At 41.7% G+C, this 17,972-nt stretch overlaps 1 protein-coding gene across 2 annotated transcripts; it reads left to right on the plus strand.

Annotated features, from left to right (window-relative positions):
* Nucleotides 1–2,431: 2,431 nt before the first annotated feature.
* Nucleotides 2,432–17,003, plus strand: SEH1L (SEH1 like nucleoporin). 2 transcript variants are annotated; one of them, XM_054164244.1, is made up of 9 exons: nucleotides 2,432–2,602; nucleotides 4,455–4,505; nucleotides 5,635–5,781; nucleotides 7,229–7,440; nucleotides 9,320–9,418; nucleotides 10,606–10,746; nucleotides 11,445–11,602; nucleotides 12,539–12,689; nucleotides 16,227–17,003. In XM_054164244.1, the coding sequence occupies exons 1-9, from the start codon at nucleotides 2,492–2,494 to the stop codon at nucleotides 16,414–16,416; spliced, it is 1,260 nt and encodes a 419-aa protein (XP_054020219.1). In that variant the 5' UTR covers nucleotides 2,432–2,491; the 3' UTR covers nucleotides 16,417–17,003. The 2 variants fall into 2 exon arrangements, with proteins under 2 accessions (XP_054020219.1, XP_054020221.1); XM_054164246.1 differs by having other exon boundaries at nucleotides 14,558–16,345.
* Nucleotides 17,004–17,972: the final 969 nt, after the last annotated feature.

A 17,972-nucleotide genomic window follows, 5' to 3' on the forward strand; every position in this document is an offset into this window, starting at 1 on the left:
ATTTAGCTAATAATTTCTTTTTGTGATCTGACAGTCATGCCTGGTAAGTGATCTTATTTTGACTTCACTGTCATCATCATCACTAATTCTGGGGAGACGCACTGGGGAAGTTCCAGACTGGACTCAGTGGCAGACAGGACCCAGATTCAGGAGCTGGATTCTGGAATTGGATTCAGGAACACAGGGGTAGAATCGAAGGCAGAAGAATAGACAGAGTCCTCCTTGGATACCAGTCACTGAAGAAGAGAACTTAACTCTTGTGATCCCTTAGCTTTATACTGAAGATGATGGACATGGAATGGAATTCCTTGTTGGTTAGTGTAGGGTCACCTGTTCTGTCCACTTGTCCCCACTGGTGCCACCTGTGACTTCCTGCATCCCCAAACAGGGCACAAGATGTAGCAGTGCCCTTGGTCTGCACAGGAGCAAGTCTAAGCCAGAGCCTTTCTGCAGCCCAGTCCTTAGCAGTGCCCTATCAGTGTTCTCACTGCTAGAAGCAGCCACTGGCTGTGCAAACCTGCCCTGAACTTCAGAAATTGTCCTCACTGAGCAGAGGCTGAGCTGAGAAGTCACAGCACTGACCAGAAGTGGTTCTGGTCTAGATTAAACCAGGACAATGACACAATGCATTGCACATACAAGACCACTTGCTGGCAGCATGCCTAACATGTTTCCTGAATCTTGTTGCTCTATAATACCACTTTGTATTTCCACATTGCCTTCATCCAGAAATCTCAGAATAATAGATATTATGTTACTCCCTGTGGAATGTTATTAAATATTGGGAATCCAACATTTATGTTAAGGAGAATGTGGTACAGAAAAGTGTATGAATTTCACAGGTCTTCCCTATCAATAGTAATATTTATAAATGTTTGTCAGGAATGGTACCTTTAACTACACTGTGAGCTGTGAGCATGTAATCCTCAATTGTCTGTATAACAGAGCAGCTTCTAGTGCAGGTAAGACCAAAGCTTATGACAGAGGTAGCCATGCAGGACAGGGTTCCTCAGCCTCTATCCTATAATGGATGATTTATTTTGGGCAGCAGTTAGTTTCTTTTATAACCTCCCTCTACAGGCAAGAGCATCTTTTTACTTGAAGAAAGTTGTCAAAAGGGATTTTTATTAAACAAGTAAAGATTTTAGACCCAGTTTCTAAATAACTGACCTACTTGCATTGATATAGAGACTGAGTATAGGGGTAGATGATATTTAACGGAATAGACAATTGTGTAAGTGTATATGTATTGAAAAAGATGATTTTTTTGTGTAGTGATGAAAGTACAAGGAAAAAGGTCTAGTCTTGATATCAAGTGTATGATTTTTATTGTCAAAGAAAATAAACTTTTTTTAGGTCAAACAAAAGCATGCCTTTTTGCCTCATTCCAATATTTCTAGATTTTTCAAATGAAATAGATCGATGCCAGTTATCTGTGAATCTGACAGTTCTGTCCTGCCCCAACTATACTGATCTGTATAACTGGCTGAACAATAAGCTACATTTAAGCAGGTGGAAAACATGAGTTCTCTGGTTGCAACATGCTCTGTGTTTTGACAAAATCATTACATTACTGAAAATTGCATAAGAATGGGTTTTTGACAGCTGAATCACTGACTGGAAACAATTCTTTAAAAAAAAAACCAACAAAAACCCAACAAACTTTTTTTTTATAAATATAACCAACAGCTTACAGTAAAAGATGTTTCCCCAAAATAGCTGGCAAAAGCAAGCATTCAGAGACACTGCCACGAACTTCTAACCCAGCTTTCATGTTTTCATTAGGCGCTCTGTATCTCCACTTATTTGAATGAAGCAGTAAATGATTTTCAAAATATAAAATGTCTCAAGTGATGCACCAAGAAGATTAAAAATCACCCAAGTCCAAGTAAGTACAAGAGTAATACTTGTTTCATGGTTGGTTTTTTTTTAAAATATTTTTAAAAATTTATTTTATTCTTATGTATGTTTCTAGCATGAAAACCAGAATACCTCACCAATTACGGCACTGGAACTATCAGGAACAATCAGCTTTGCTTAACTGTATCGTTTCCCGGTTTGTGCTAGAACGGAGCTAATTCTGGCCAGAGCTGTGCCAGCTCGGTCTCTGCTCAGTGCTGGCACTTTCTGAAGTTCAGGGCAGGTTTGCACAGCCAGGGGCTGCTTCTAGCAGTGAGAGCACTGATGGGGCGAATTACCGCTAAGGGCTGGGCTGCAGGAAGGCTCTGGCTTAGACTTGCTCCTGTGCAGACCAAGGGCACTGCCACATCTTGTGCCCTATCTTGGGATGCAAGAAGTCAGAGCTGGCACGAGTGGGGAGGAGTGGACGGAACAGGTCCCTAGAACCACCTCAGCCTCCCGGCCGGGCGGGGGCAGTAACGGCCGGGCACGAGGCGCTGCTCCTCCTCCTTCCCCGCCCGCACCGCCGCGTGAGGCGGGACGCGCGCGCTGGGCCCGGCGGGCAGGATCGTGGCGGCCGCGCCGCGTCGCGATGTTCGTGGCGCGCAGCATCGCGGCGGATCACCGCGACCTCATCCACGATGTCTCCTTCGACTTCCACGGCCGGCGCATGGCCACCTGCTCCAGCGACCAGAGCGTCAAAGTGAGCCGGAGTGGCCGGGCCTTGGGCTGAGGAGGGTGGTAGTGTGTGCGGGGGTGTGTGTTTGGCGGCGGCACCGGCGGGGTGCGGCCTACCGGGCTGGGACCGGGGCGTGGCCTTTACTCTCACGGCGGCCCCGGGTCTGGGCCTCTCCGTTCCACCGCGCCCCACTCAGCATGGGGAGCGAAGGGCCGCGTTCGGCTCCCGCTTTCCACCGTGCCCGCGGAAAGACCCGGCTGCGGCCCGCAGCGAAACGCGTGCGGTACCGGGCGGTAGCGTCGAGTCTGGGCGCAGATAATACACGTAGTTGGTGTGTGCCTGTGTTTGTGTACGCAAATGCGTGCACCAGCACAACTTCTTTCCGCAGCGCAAACATCTTTAAGCAGGGAACGCACCTTTAAGCCGTTGCGGGTGCAGTAGTGCTGATTGTTTTGGTGATTCCGCTGAAAATATGCGTTTATTTAAGGGCTCGTAGGGAAGAAGCTGCTGTTTCGTAATGAAATGCTGATAAGGAAGAGGTTGAAATGTCCTGCGTGTGCTCTGGCAGATTAGGGAAGCTTAGTGTTACCTTCCGCTAGATGGAATTGTTACTTTATTGTTACCTTAAAATTAGTGGATTTTCCCGGTAGTGAGAAGATGGACGAAAGTTCAGGAGTTACACAGATTTAAGGAGTGTGGTTTGCACAGTGTAAGACCGGTGTTAGGCCAGATAAATGGTTGGGAAAACTGCTTTTCATCATGGACAGCTATGCCCAATGTAGATCAGGCATGAAAACAAGTGGGCAGCTCCTTTTTCCTGACTGCATATTGAAAAGCAAGCAAAAAACTCCTACTCAGAACAGCAGAAAAAAACCTGTCCCACAAAAAGTAAGCCAAAACCATGGCAGTCTTTGTTCTGTATTGGCTATGGGAGACTTGCAGCCTAAAAACAATGTTGAGAAAGGTGGCAAGAGGTAGGCAGGACTCAAAATCTGTGTTCTTTAGTAGCACAATGTTACTTTTCAGTTCTAATAGTATCTTGTATGAGACTGTTTTAAGAAGAGTAGCTCTGACCAGAGTTATACAACACTTGTAAACTAGCAGTACTGTATCTGGATCATGTAGGTCCCATTCTCACTAGGTGAGCCAGGCAGTTGGGGAGAAGTTACGAAGTTGGACTGTCAGGATAACAACCAAACTTGTGTTAGGGATTCAGAATGGCAAAAGCAAAGTGACTTTCAGTGAAGCTACATAGTAAGTATGGATGCATGCCAGGCTTCTGGAGCTGTCTTTCCTCAGGTTACATTCATGACTTAACAGTTTTTCAGAAGAAAAAATCATAGGAGGAAAGAAGTTTAAGTGACTTGCATGTAGTTATAAATCAAGGTAGAAATATTATAAGTAGAAAGATCTTTTCCCCCACTAGCCTGATTTTCTTTTTGCTGTCTTCCCCTTTAGGATGATTGACAGGACACACCTCAGGGTTTTGCAGCTAGATCTGGGTTGGTGAAAGACTATGGGGGTTCTAGAATGAAACCAGGTAGTGTACTCAGAGAGAATGAAGTGAGAAGAGGTGTAGTAATTTGTCTTCTATTAATAATGTAATATTAAAAAAAGATAAACTTCATACAGTTGTGGCTTTTGCAAGTTTGTGCCTCTTCTTCCTACCTGTAGTAGGGATATTCTCAAGGTTGAGTGAAGTGCAGTTGTGTCCTCATCCAGATAGAAGCTTTCCAGATGCAAATGTTGGGCATTGTTGTCATGTTCATGACAGTTGTACAAATATGTGTGTGTTTATTGTAGTGGGTGTGTTTCTTAGTACTGCTTGTCGGGCTTTGAATACTCACCGCTTGACTGCATTGTGTTTGCTCAACAGGTCTGGGACAAAAGTGAAAACGGTGATTGGCACTGCACTGCCAGCTGGAAGGTTTGTAGTCATAAAAACTGGTTTTGCAGAAACACTTCGTTTTTCCCGACTTGTAGAGTAGAAATAGAATCATAGAATTGTGTAGACTGGAAAAGACCTTGAAGATCCTTGAGTTAAACCATTAACCCAACACTACCAAGTCTGCTGCTAAACCATGTCCCTCAGTATTGCATCTACACATCATTTCAATCACCCCAGGAATGGTAACTCCACCATTTTCCTGGGCAGCCTGTTCCAGGGCTTGACAATGCTTTCACAGGGAAGATTTTTTTCCTGATGTTCAACCTAAATCTTCTCTGATGCAACTTGAGGTTATTCCCTCTTGTGCTGTCACTTTCTGCTTGGGAGAAGAGACTGGTTCCCATCTGGCTTCATCCTCCATTCAGGAAGTTACAGAGAGCAACAAGGTCTCCCCTCAGCCTCCTTCTCTCCAGATTAACCTACCTCAGTTCCCTCAGCTGCTTCTCACAGGACTTGTGCTCTAGACCATTCATCAGCTTTGTTGCCTTTATTTGGACCTGTGTTTCTTATGGTAAAATACTTTTTCTCTACTTTATGAGAACACTTCTCACTTAAAGCTGGTCTTGTTTTAGTCTTACATTATTATTTCTTACATTATTCAGTACAATAATCCTTGTCAATGGAAAGGCAAGTGATGCTTTTGAATTCCCCTTATCTAAAAAAAACCCAGAAGCATTAAGTTAACGAGGGATGAAAAAAAGTTTTATGTGAAAAAGGGAGAGCATAAGCAATGTATATGCTTTGGAAAAGTACAGGCAAGCCAGAAGTGAGCCCATGTGCTAATGGCTCAAAACTGAAGATGGAGCTGCACTTCCTGTGTCAAGGCAGAATCCTAGCTTGGAACTTAGGGTTTAAAGGAGTAATAAATAATGCCTTGACAGTTGTAATAATTACTTTTTAACCATTAATAGCAACAAAACATTGCAGTGCTTCTAGGCATTAACAAGTGCAGCAGCCTCTGTGTGGCACTGAGCCTTTTAACTGAACAGAGATTTCAAAGGATTAGCCTTACTTCTTCATAGAGTTATTTCTTCTACATGAAGTCATGGAAATGTCTGGTCTTAACACAGTAAGTAAGTGTCTCTGATGTTATGGTGTTATCTTTCAGACACATAGTGGATCTGTTTGGCGAGTGACGTGGGCCCATCCAGAATTTGGGCAGGTCCTGGCTTCCTGCTCTTTTGATAGAACAGCAGCTGTGTGGGAAGAAATAGTGGGAGAGTCAAATGATAAACTCCGAGGCCAGAGTCACTGGGTGAGACTTGAAAGTATTAACTGCAGTTTCTGTATGTTCTTACACAGTTAGATTTACTGTGCCTTCTTGGTTTGTTTGCTTATTGTAATGGCATAAGCTTTAAACTGTTCCATTCCAGACTTAGCTGGAAGACGTAAGATGAAAGTTCTGAGTACCGCGTTACCAAACGTTTCTGAATTGGCAACACGTTTCCATCCCTGAAACAGAGAAAGCATCCTGTTTTCTTTTGTTAGTACAAGGGGTTCCTGATTTTGCCTATGTTTCTTTAACTTGTGGCAATATTCCCATGTAGAGGAAGCATTTTTAAAGCATTTGGGAAGAAGAGGTACATGGCAAGAATTAGGACAGTTACAGTATCACAGGATTGTTTTGATTGGAAAAGACCTTCAAAATCACAGAGTGCAACCATTAATTAAGCGTCACTGCTGCTGGTGTTTCTTAAGAAGATGTTTGCTGGTGAACAGTTTGCAGACTTGGACACCCATCTGCAGTAGAATCAAAGTTGGGGGGGGTTTCTTTCTGTGACGAGCTGATTTGAAACTGGTTCATGCTGTTTTTTCATCTTTGAAACAGCTCAGTTTCTGAGGGACGTTTGCTCAGGAGTGGATTTTCTGGGTAATGTTTCATTAAGTGAATTTTAGATCTGAACAGATTATTCTGCAGCTGTTCATCAGGTGTACTCTTGCATAACTCAGTATAATATTCCTGCCTCTAATGTTTTGGTTTAGGTTTCTAAAATAATCTGCAGTTTTCTTCTTTCTGCTAAAGTTTTCCAACATTAAAATACGTATTTGTAAGGATTTGGGTTGTCGAGATCTTTGGCACCCAGTGGGGTATGAATGCTGACTTCCCTGTGCAGGAGGCAGTTGTGAACTTGAAAAACAAATGTTGGTGGTTTTGGCCCACTCTCACCTTAGTTAATGTTCCTATTGAATGTCTGCTGCATTCACCCATTCCCTTGTCAAAAATACTTGTTTTGATGCTTTTGTTGGAAAATGCTCCATGGCAAACTTCAGCAGCACTGGAATGGGAAAGCAGCATTGCTTGGCGCTGCAGTTAGCTTCATCACCAGCATGAGTTCTATGATTGATGAGGACAGTTTTAAACTTCCTGTGGCCAAATTTTATGCTTATGTTATGTATTGTTTTGTGGTTTGTATGTTTGTTTTTTTTCCTTGAAGAGCACCATCTAAACAACTCTTCTTGGTGTGAAAGCTTTGATACCTCTGTGAATGTATTTCTTGGTGCTTCAAATTGCATCAGTGCACTGATCTGTTATTTCTTCAGTTCATTGGTGTGTAAAGATACTTCTGGTTTAGCTTTTGAGGGAAGACCTAAGTGGTGCTATGAAATGGTGTTGTCAAACTTTTTGATGGCCTTCCTTAGGAAGTTTTTAGTGGATGGAAATTTCTAGCATTTTCTTCAAGAGTTTCTGCCTTTCTTTGCAGGTGAAGAGGACTACTTTGGTAGACAGTAGGACATCTGTTACAGATGTGAAGTTTGCTCCCAAGCATATGGGTCTTATGTTAGCAACATGTTCAGCAGATGGAGTTGTAAGGATTTATGAAGCTCCAGATGTGATGAACCTCAGTCAGTGGTCACTGCAGCATGAAATCTCATGTAAGCTCAGCTGCAGTTGTATTTCTTGGAATCCTTCAAGGTATGTTATTAAAACTGCAGGTTTTGCTTTATGATTGTTGAAGCAAAGGATCTAAAGAGCTGGTATCACAGAATCACAGTATCACCAAGGTTGGAAGAGACCTCAAAGATCATCAAGTCCAACCTTTCACCCAAGACCTTATGACTAGACCGAGTGCCATGTCCAATCCCCTCTTGGAACCCCTCCAGGGATGGTGACTCGACCACTTCCCCAGGCAGCCCATTCCAATGATGAATGACTCTCTCAGTGAAGAGCTTTCTCCTCACCTTGAGCCTAAACCTCCCTTGGTGGAGCTTGAGACTGTGTCCTGTCGTTCTGGTGCTGGTTGCCTGGGAGAAGAGACCCAACTCCCTTCTGGCTACAGTCCCCCTTCAGGTAGTTGTAGACAGCAATGAGGTCTCCTCTGAGCCTCCTCTTCTCCAGGCTAAACAATCCCAGCTCCCTCAGCCTCTCCTTGTAGGGCTTGTGCTCGAGGCCTCTCCCCAGCCTGGTTGTCCTTCTCTGGACACGTTCAAGTGTCTCGATGTCCTTCTTAAACTGAGAGGCCCAGAACTGGACACAGTACTCAAGGTGTGGCCTAACCAGTGCAGAGTACAGGGGCACAATGATTTCCCTGCTCCTGCTGGCTGATGTGTTGTAGAATAAATCCTGAAACATGAATGGAGAAGATGCAATGTATATTACTCAGATCTGAAGTAAAGTTGCTGGTATTTCGTTTAGTGAAACAAGTTTGGCAGAGCCAGAGAACTTACAAAACTCCTGAGCTCTGTGAGGCAATATCTTCAGGTTAATTATTTTTAGCAAGTAAAAAGCTCTTTAATGAGTGCACTGCAGAGTGCTCTTTATTTATCCCACACTCAACTAGGATTTCCATATAAGAAAAATAAAAAGACAATTCTTTTTTTTTCTTTTAAGAGAGGTGTTGTAAGAGAGATTTTTGACAGCTCTAACAAGGACATGCACCATTTGCACGGCAACAAAGAACTGGGAAGCACGAGAGTCTTGCTAGCACAAATACAGAGCCCAAGAGTTGTTTTTTCAGTCATGTCTTTGGGGGGCTCAGTGATACACTTAACCTCCTTGAACAGGGAGTAACCAGTGTGATGGTTGGGTACTTCCTACCCAGAACACAGAAGCAGAGGTTCTCCTTCCCATCTCACATAGCAGTGTTAATATGCCCAGTGCAGTGGCAATATGCCCAGCAATCACAGGAAGGGAAAAGCCATTCTGGGCTAAACTGACTTGGATTCTCTTTGTCCAGAAGCACTTAATGGCTTTCCCTATTAGTGGTTGTACAGGGATGTGTAGCCCCTGTAGACATAGTGGTCTGTGTCCTGCTGACCCTGTTCTATTCATTAGCAGCAGCAGAGTGTGTTGAAGGTTGAGTTTTATCTTCCATCTTAATGCATGGGATAGGCTTAAAAGTTGATTTAAGAACTAGAACTCCTCTACTATTAGCTTTCATAATCTTGTCTTCCAAAACCTGAATGAAATCCCACTAAGCCACTCAATAAAGGTGCTGCAAAGAAGGCATACTCCTGTGAAACTTGTGGCAAATGCCTGAGTGCAGCTGCATGTATAAAATGCATCCAGATCTCTGGGACCCCTCTGTTGATTTGCCAAATAATACTCCCTGGTGATGTCACTGGAGTGAGTGTTTAGACAAAACAATAGATTGTTTTGTGAATGGAGATTGTATGGGTAACTGAAGGGCACAACTACTTGTGATATTTTTTTCACCTTGTGATGTTTTGTTTTGATTGTTTGTTTTTTTTAATAGACAATGTGTCTGAAGTGTAAAAAAAACTAGCTTGCTGTACTTTCTGACGTACTTTCTGTGTATATATCACTTGTAAATGTAACTATTTTCACCTTTTAGCTCTCGAGCACATTCTCCAATGATAGCTGTAGGAAGCGATGACAACAGTCCAAATATATTGGCTAAGGTTCAAATTTATGAATATAATGAAAACACCAGGTAAGGTAAATAACAATACAGAATGTTTATGGGATCTGAAAGTAGTTTGTAATATACTGGCCTTTTATTTTAGTCCTGTTGTTAGATGTTGGGTAGTAAATAGTACCTTAATTCTGTGTCTGAGCCATTGGGTTGGAAAGGAGAGGGAGCCCTCAGAGTGATAACTGATGCTGACAGACACAGTGATAATTTTGCTCTGTCTCAGTGAAGAAATGCCAGTGTTCTTACCAGCATTTTAAAGAGGGAATTGTTGTTTCTGCTTGTACTAATTTATGCTCTTAATTTTGCAAAAGGAATGAATAGGGCAAACTTGAAATTTGAGTTGTTTCACTTGAATTGTTTTTCACTAGGCACTTTTTGTGTTGAAGGTGACCTTAAAATGCTTTCAAAACCATGTTTGTAATGACAGAAAGTTCGGTAAATTACTAGTGTTCTGTGAAAGTTCAGCTGAGCCAGAAAAGGCCAGGAAGTGTGTGCACAACCCCTTTCCCTTAAATGATGACAGAGAACTTGAGTTCCAGTCAGGGTGATTGGCGTGGGAAGGGAGCCAGGGTGTTCTGTGGATTTATGCCTGGCTTCAGACAGTGTTCTCTGTGCATTAACAATGGTGTTCTCTGTGCTTCAACAATAAAGAACAGTTGTTTTAATTAATCCAGTGGGAAATAAGAAAATGGAATACATACTTATCATGCATTGGAGGAGATAAATAGCACTGCTTGCAAGCACCCGAAGTACAGGAAGTTACTGAGATTCAATTGCCCTTTAGATTTGTGAATCTGAAGATGTTTTTTATTTCTGTTTTCTAGCTGTAGACAAAAGTGTTCTTTGCACTGGAATCCTTGCTTTGTGGTACGATTTAGCATACTGTTGTTAGTACAATCACAGAGGTTTAAGATCATCCATCACTGCCAGGTTGCCACTAAACCATGTCCTTTAGTACCACATCTACATGTCTTTTAAGTCTCTCCAGGCATGGTGACTTCACTTCTGCCCTGGGCAGACTGCTCCAGGGCAGTTACTGTATCTGATATATTTAGTTTCTGAAGAAATTATTACTTACAATAGAAATTGCACATCTCCTGGTATATATTAACCCCTTTTTCCTCTGTTCCACTATGTCTGGTTTATATAATTAGCATTACTGGCAATTTTGATGGCATTAAAGCTTAATTTCTTTTGCTATACAGGAAATATGCAAAAGCAGAAGCGCTGATGACAGTCACAGATCCTGTACATGATATTGCGTTTGCTCCAAATCTGGGACGATCCTTCCACATCTTAGCTGTAGCAACCAAAGATGTACGAATTTTCACACTAAAACCTCTAAGGTGAGCTTAAAAGTAAGAGAGTTTGGGATCATGTGCTATGTTCTGTGTACTCTTATTTTAATAGTACCTGGGGAGCAAAAAACCAGTAACTTAATGTGTTCAGGGTTGTTTAGCAGCCTGATTTTTTTAGGATGATGACATTGTAAGCAAGTCTACAATTTTTGTCTGATACCTCTTAATGCTCCTAATCTAGTAACAATATATCAAGTCCTCTTTTTTGTCACAGAGTAGTGGGCACTAGAAGGGAGCTCTGGAGGTCCTCTAGTCCCTGCTAAAGCGGGATCATCCAGAGCAGGTTTCCCAGGATCGCAGTCTTTAGGAGGGCTTGAAATCTCTCCAGAGAAGGCGATTCCACAACCTCTCTGGGCAGCCTGGTCCAGTGCTCTGCCACCCTCACAGGAAATAATTATTTTCCTCATGTTCTGATGGAGCCTTCCTATGTTCCACTTTGTCACCATTGCACCTTATCCTTTTGGTGTGCAGCACTGAAAAGAGTGTGGCCCCATCCTTTTGACTCCCACCCTTTAGATCTTGATGAGCGTTAGGAAGATCCCATCTCAGCTGCTTCTCAAAAGAGAAGCTCCAGTCCCCTCAGCATTTTTGTAGTCCCCACTTGACTTTTTGCGGAGTATCTCCAGACTCTGTCCTGTCATATTTTGACCAATTGTGTGCAGAACTGTCACTTCTGTCTTCAACAGGAAAGAACTGACTTCATCTGGAGGATTAACAAAATTTGAAATTCATATTGTGGCACAGTTTGACAACCACAACTCCCAGGTGTGGCGAGTGAGCTGGAATATCACAGGCACTGTGCTTGCTTCCTCTGGTGACGATGGCTGCGTTAGGCTCTGGAAGGGTAAGGTCACCCACCTGAAATGTATTCACTGCACAAATGTTGCTCAAAAAGTTAATTTTGGAGTCAAAGTTCATCTTAGATTTCTCTGTGATGGATTTTTATATTTGTAGTTCCATTTTGGGATAAGAGGGGCAATAACTTCCTGCGCTGGAAGGCTTCTGTGATTGAGGCTGCTGTGAATAGTTGTTACTGTACTGGCAAATCATTTCACCATACTGGAGCTATGTCAACTTACCACTTTTAAAGTTAACATAGGTACTTAGAGGAGCCTGTTAGAAAAATGGGGACAGACTTCTTAGCAGGGTCTGTTGTGACAGGACATGTAGTGATAGTTTTAAACTAAAAGAGGGAGACTTGGACTGGAGAGAAGAAAGAAGTGTGGTGAAACACTGGCCCAGGTTGTTGAGAGAGGTGGTAGAAGCACCATCTCTGGAAACATTCCAGGCCAGGTTGGATGGGGCTCTGAGCAACTTGATCTAGTTGGAGATGTCCCTGCTCTCTGCAGGGGTCTTGGACTTGATGACCTCTAAAGGTCCCTTCCACCCCAAACCATTCTTTGATTCTACTGCATGTCTTTGCCTGTTCCCAGAAAATCTGCATTCAGTCACAATGTTCAGGCAAACGGTTGGGGTTTTTCTATTTAAATTTCCAAAAGCAACAACAAAAGAAACAGTGGCAGTTTCTTTCTCCATTCTCATTTGTTTCTCAGCATTTTGTAAAAGGAAATTCATTCTTGCTACTGCAGAAACCCAAGTTGTAAATTGTGGCAGAGGCAGAGGGTTTGAGAGAGCTGAAGGGCCAGATCCTCAACTTTATGGAGTTTGCATATTAGTACTGAAGTTCAGTTCTAATTCACACCAGGTGAAAGATCACAGTTGTGTCAAAAGCTGAGCTTCAGAAGAGAAACTAACAGGTTTTATGAATCTGTGTTTTCAGCTAATTACATGGACAACTGGAAGTGCACGGGTATACTGAAAGGTAATGGGAGCCCAGTGAATGGTAGTGCTCAGCAGGGAATTTTTAATGCCTCTCTAGGTTCAGCCAATACAAGTCTACAGAATTCACTAAATGGATCATCTGCCAGCAGGTAAGTTCATTAGTGGAGATACTGAAGTTCAGTAAATAGTCTCTTCATTTAATTTCACTTTCCTATTTGCTTTATATATATTTTTTTAACTTTATTTTTTTTGAAGTGTAATGATGTTTGTTGCATGAATACCTGTACAGGCTCTTTGAATTTTGCTCTGTGATGGTGTCTGTTGTGCCAGTGATAAGACAAAATTAACAAACCCATACTGAATCCTTCTGTAAACATTTTATTTTTACTTGGGAAATGTCCTTCCATGTTATCAAAAATAACCTCCTTGAAATGGTTTCAAACGAGGAGAAACTTCACTATACTGCTGTGTAACTGTTCCTTTGCTTTAGGTGCACGTTTAAAGTGAAGCAAAAGTACCAGCAAATTCTAGTTTTGGTTGGGGTAATGTAGCAAAAAGTAGGGAAGAAAAGATAGTTCACAATGTATAGTTTCAGTAGTCACATACTAGTGGTAGTTTACTTGCATTTTCGCAGGTGTAACATCAAGTCAATGAAAGCTTGTTGTTTTTTCAGTCTTCATACAGCTTTTTTACTGTAGATAGTTTGCTTTTTCTGTTATGTTTTTATTCTCTAATAATTGCTATTTAGTAGGTAAATTGAACTACCTCTTCTGAAGAGCATTTGAATTTGTGCATGCTGAAATCTAGAAACACATGCTTTGGAGTGTGGGCAATCAGCCTTACAGGACATGTCCTACATAAGGACCAAATGTGGCCAAATTCCATAGCAGCAGCTTCTAACTTTTGTGGCCACGCTGGTTTTTTTTTTTTCAATGCCTCAAGGTAGCTTGTCTGTAAGGTACTGTGACAGTCTACTTTTGGAGAGTAGCCCCCACTCCAGCAGTCACTCCTAAAGTTCTGGCTTCCAGGTCTTTAGATGTGTTGGACAGAGAAGGGCTCTCATGTTTTCCTCAAAAGATAAATGGGAGAGCAAGATGTGGCAGCAGGCCCTAGCAAAAAGGAGGCCCTAGCTTGCAGATGTGATCTCGAAGGAAATACATAAATAACCAGGTTGGAAAAGACCTTTGAGATCATCAAGTCCAACCTATGACCCAACACCACCTAATCAAATAAACCATGGCACTAAAGCTGCAGAACTGTGTTTGCTTGGGCTCCTGCAGAGGTACAGAGTGTTTCTGACCTCTTTTGTGTAGCATGTGGTTTCACAGTCTCCTTATCTCAGGCTGTGCTGCTGCCAGCAAAACTACCCTACCCCAGCACACAGACTGTTCTCCTCTCCCTGCAATTGGTAGTAATCCATGGTGAAACAAACTTCTCATATTATTTTAGACCCATTCCATAGCTCTGTATTTTGAAAATGGTCTGTGTTGTTTTTTAAATACATTATTCTCAGCTGCAATGTGGAATTAATATTTTGTTGCCAAATGGAGTCTGTGGCTGGGGAGTTTCACTTACCTGTAGTTTCATGTCCTAGGATTGAACCTTAGTATAAAAAAGCTGCACCTACATACCTTTTTTCTTCTGTAATCACATTGGCTTGAATTGCCTAAGCACAGTTGCTACCTTTTTAGTGTATTAACACTTAAAATACAGGTTTATGTGCTGACATTTAACTAAATTGATATGCCGCACAAGAATTTATTGCCTGTTGACCAGATGCTGTGTTTTGGTGTCTATAAATTTAAGCAGTTCACCCAGCTAAAGCACAGGCAGATCTGGAAAACTTTGTTAAAGCACCATCACCAACCTGGCTTTGTAATCAGAATAGCTTGAGAACAGATGCTGTAGATGATTGGAAAATAAGTCAGTTGGGCTATATTGTTATGTTGATGTACTTATTTGTCTAGATTTATGATACAATTCCCATTTTCCATTTGTATTATGTCCTTCTTAACAGAAAGCAGAGCTGATACCAAGCTAACTGGAGTAACTTTGGTGTTTTGCTGCTTGTTGCATGCACACAGGAATGGAAAACGAACTCCTTTTTCCCCTCCCCAACGCCGTTTGACCTCTCCCAAGACACCAGCAGCCTGCTAACTACTAAATGCTGTTCAAAAAGCCTTTTTAAAACACCTTGTGTACGTTTTTTGTACTAGCCCGCACAGTTTGATACTGTTGGAACTCCTCATAGAAAAATACTTGGAGAGGCTTCTTGTTTGGAAAAAAAAACCACCCACAACCAGCCAACCCCCAAAACTTCCATTAAAACACTTTTTTCTTTCTTTTTTTGAAAGCTTGTTGAATTAAAAGACTAGTTCATGACTAAAACTGAGAATTTTTCGTCCTTGATTGGGATGGGAGGAGGGAAACAACCATGAAAATAACTTTAATGACAGTTGTTTTGATGATGAGTTTGTTTGGGATTGGATAGTGTTCAGCATTTGATTAAGATGCCTGAACACCATGGGTTTGTAACTGCTTTGTAATATATGAAACTGCCAGTTTGGGAGGGATAAGAAAAGTGTGTTTTGACACTTGTACAGATGGTAGCTTTTAATAGGTGGGTCTTGCTTCATTTATACCTTAGTATGACTTCAAATAAATGTTTTCTAAGTACTGTCATACTTTTGTCACCCTGAGAGAAGTACTTTTCCTGATACGTGCTTGTGCATCCCTGTGGTAAATAATTCCGTGGAGTAACTAAAATTCTATAAAAGTAGTAGTCTAAAATCCACGAACCCTTGAGTCACAGAGACTGAAACCAAAATGCAGCTTGTGAATTGTCTAGTAGTTTCCTGACTCATGTAGCTGTCCCTTTGTGTAAGTCCGCAGAACTGTATAAAGAAGGCAGAAATCATCTGTAGGTATCTAGCAGACTAAAATGCAAAAGTATTACGGGTAAGTTCCAATAAAGTCAGCAGAAAAATGAAGTGAAATGGCTGAATTCTGAGTCTTGTGTTCACCAGGAGTCTTCACACTGACTCTGAGGATTCATTCAGCAGGAATATGTAAATACACATGCAGACTGTATGTCACTGCAAGTACCTATGCTCTGTAAATGTGTGTTATTAAATTGAAAGCATTGTAAAAACAAGGATGTTTTTACCTCTATTCTGTAAGTGCTGTGAATTGGATGCACGGGCAGAAAATGTACCTGGATCATATCCAATGTGTCTCTTGTGCCGCACGTGAAGCGTTAAAAGCTCTGTTAACGGATCACAGGAGCTCTGGGAGAGTGGACGCTTGTTCATGGCAGTTCTGCAGCATCCTTCTCATTCCCAAAGCGGTCTGTTCTCTGTACAAATGTGTACTAGGGTTCCGATAACCATACTCCTTCCCATGGATTTCAGTGGAAAAGACTCTGTTATTTTGGGGATTTGTCTTGTTTTGAATTCCAAGCCCTGATTTCTGCTGTTACGTTCTGTTGGTTTTGGCATGGATATACTAAAGCTTTTTTGGTTTTTTTTCCAGCATGTCTTTGCTCCCCTTTGGTTCTCCTTGTATTTACTACCTTTCTCTTTTTCTTGTTTTTGTTCTTTTTTTTCTTTTCTTTTCTCTTTTGTTTTGTTTGTTTTGTTGTTGGTTTTGGTTTTTTTGGTGTTTTGTTCCTTTCTTAATTGTTTCAGGTATTTCTTTCCCCCTCTGGATTCCCCACGGGCTGGATCGAGATGGTCCAGCCATGCCCAGCTCCTTCCTCCTCCTCCTCTGATAGAGCACTCTTGCGATGCTGACACTGCCAGCCTCCAGTATCCTCACCCTCGCAGACGATGTGTGTCTCGGCCTCTTAATCTATTACCTGAGAACGAAGGGGTTTAATATTTTGCTTTAAAATATACTCTGAAGGGCCTTATTCGGGTATTGTGAATGCTTCCAGCTCTGGCTGCCTTTGTATTTCTCTCCTACAGAAGTTTTTAAATAATTGGGCAACTTGATGCATGTTTTGCAAAACACCATTTGGAACATGTTATTTATGTTTGTGTGTCAAAGGAACATTTTAACCTGTACCATCTGAACTATGGCAACACATACAAACAGTGTTAACCAGAGCTATTTACAGAGTAGCTGACTTCAACCTGCCTCTCCTTTTCTTTTTCTGTTTTCTTTTTCTTGTTTAATTTTTATTTTTGGACTCGGTACCATCTCAAATTTTATTTTATTTTTTTTCTTTCTTGCATACTGCACTGAAAAATGTGAAATATGTTCTCCAAGTTAAACATGCCTTCAAGAAGCTGCTGAGTAACTAAAGGATGATATTGGATCAACTCATAAGAGAAACAAAACCATTCCTGTGTATACTGCAGCCAAATAGTTTGGAGTGTTTGGTTACTTAAGAATTTTCCATCTTGCTGTATAAATATTTAAATTTTATAATTGTGGTTGACAAATAAACTTGTTCTGAGAGATCTCTTTTCAGTGGATTTTTGCTTGCAATAGGCTTTGTTTGTTTGTTTGTTTTTCCTTTTTTAAGTGGCTCCTGAATGAGCTTTTTTGGCTCAGTTGTCCATTTGCAGCTTTGCTTTTTTGAAGTTGTGCTGTTGGGTAGTAGATATTTCTGCAACAGGATATGCCCTGACTTTTCAGGGGCCTATAGAAGGTCTGCAGCAACTGCTAGAGTTGTAAGATAGTTGTAGGTTATCCTCCTTGGTGGATTTGAAACTATCTCACAATTCTTTCCCAGTGATTTGATAATTAGGACATTTTGAAGAAATAGAATGTAGTTAGAAGCCTCCTTTTTGGATGTGTCAGCACAGGAACTTCATTGCTATGGATCAGGCTGGCACTGGCTCAAGCATTGGCTGGTATGAGAGGGGCAGGAGTATAAAACTGGACAGTGACTACATGGGATTTCTCAGGAGTCACCTTACTGTGTGGGATGGGATTGCCGCGTGTGTTCAGATCTTGGAGAGAGGAAGGGTGAAGGAGGCCTCTCTGCAGCAGAAAGCTGAAGTATAAGGGTGTTTCAGTGTATTTCACTTCAAAATGGGTTTAGGCTACTTCTTCGACTAGACCACTAGTGTAAGATAATGGAGAAGTCACCTTTCATTCTGCCAAAACAGCAAGTTCCTGAGAGTTTCATTTGTATTCCAAAAACTTTATTTGCTCAGATGGTGTATTTTTGCTCAGATTTGATTCTTGATTTGTCTCTGAGGAGATCTAAGTTTCCTAAAACCTGTGAGAGTTAACAGTGGCGTTACAGGGTGTTTGTGGACCCTGCGTGGAGAGAAAGCTGATGCTATTTTTGAGCCAGTAGGAACAGAACTGGGGGGGGGGGGGGGGGAAGTCTAGTAAAAGCAGATACATTGACCTTACAATCAAAAAGTTAACTTTTATAAGACCATACCATGCTTGTGTGGCAAACAGACATATTAAAA

This window comes from Dryobates pubescens, chromosome 9 (genome assembly GCF_014839835.1).
Source record: "Dryobates pubescens isolate bDryPub1 chromosome 9, bDryPub1.pri, whole genome shotgun sequence".
NCBI classification, from domain to species: domain Eukaryota; kingdom Metazoa; phylum Chordata; class Aves; order Piciformes; family Picidae; genus Dryobates; species Dryobates pubescens.

Coding starts and splice junctions, on each gene's coding strand:
- SEH1L (XM_054164244.1), top strand. CDS start 2,492: ATGTTCGTGGCGCGCAGCATCGCGGCGGATCACCGCGACCTCATCCAC. Junction 5,782..7,228: donor TCCGAGGCCAGAGTCACTGG/GTGAGACTTGAA, acceptor CTTTCTTTGCAG/GTGAAGAGGACTACTTTGGT. Junction 7,441..9,319: donor ATTTCTTGGAATCCTTCAAG/GTATGTTATTAA, acceptor TTCACCTTTTAG/CTCTCGAGCACATTCTCCAA.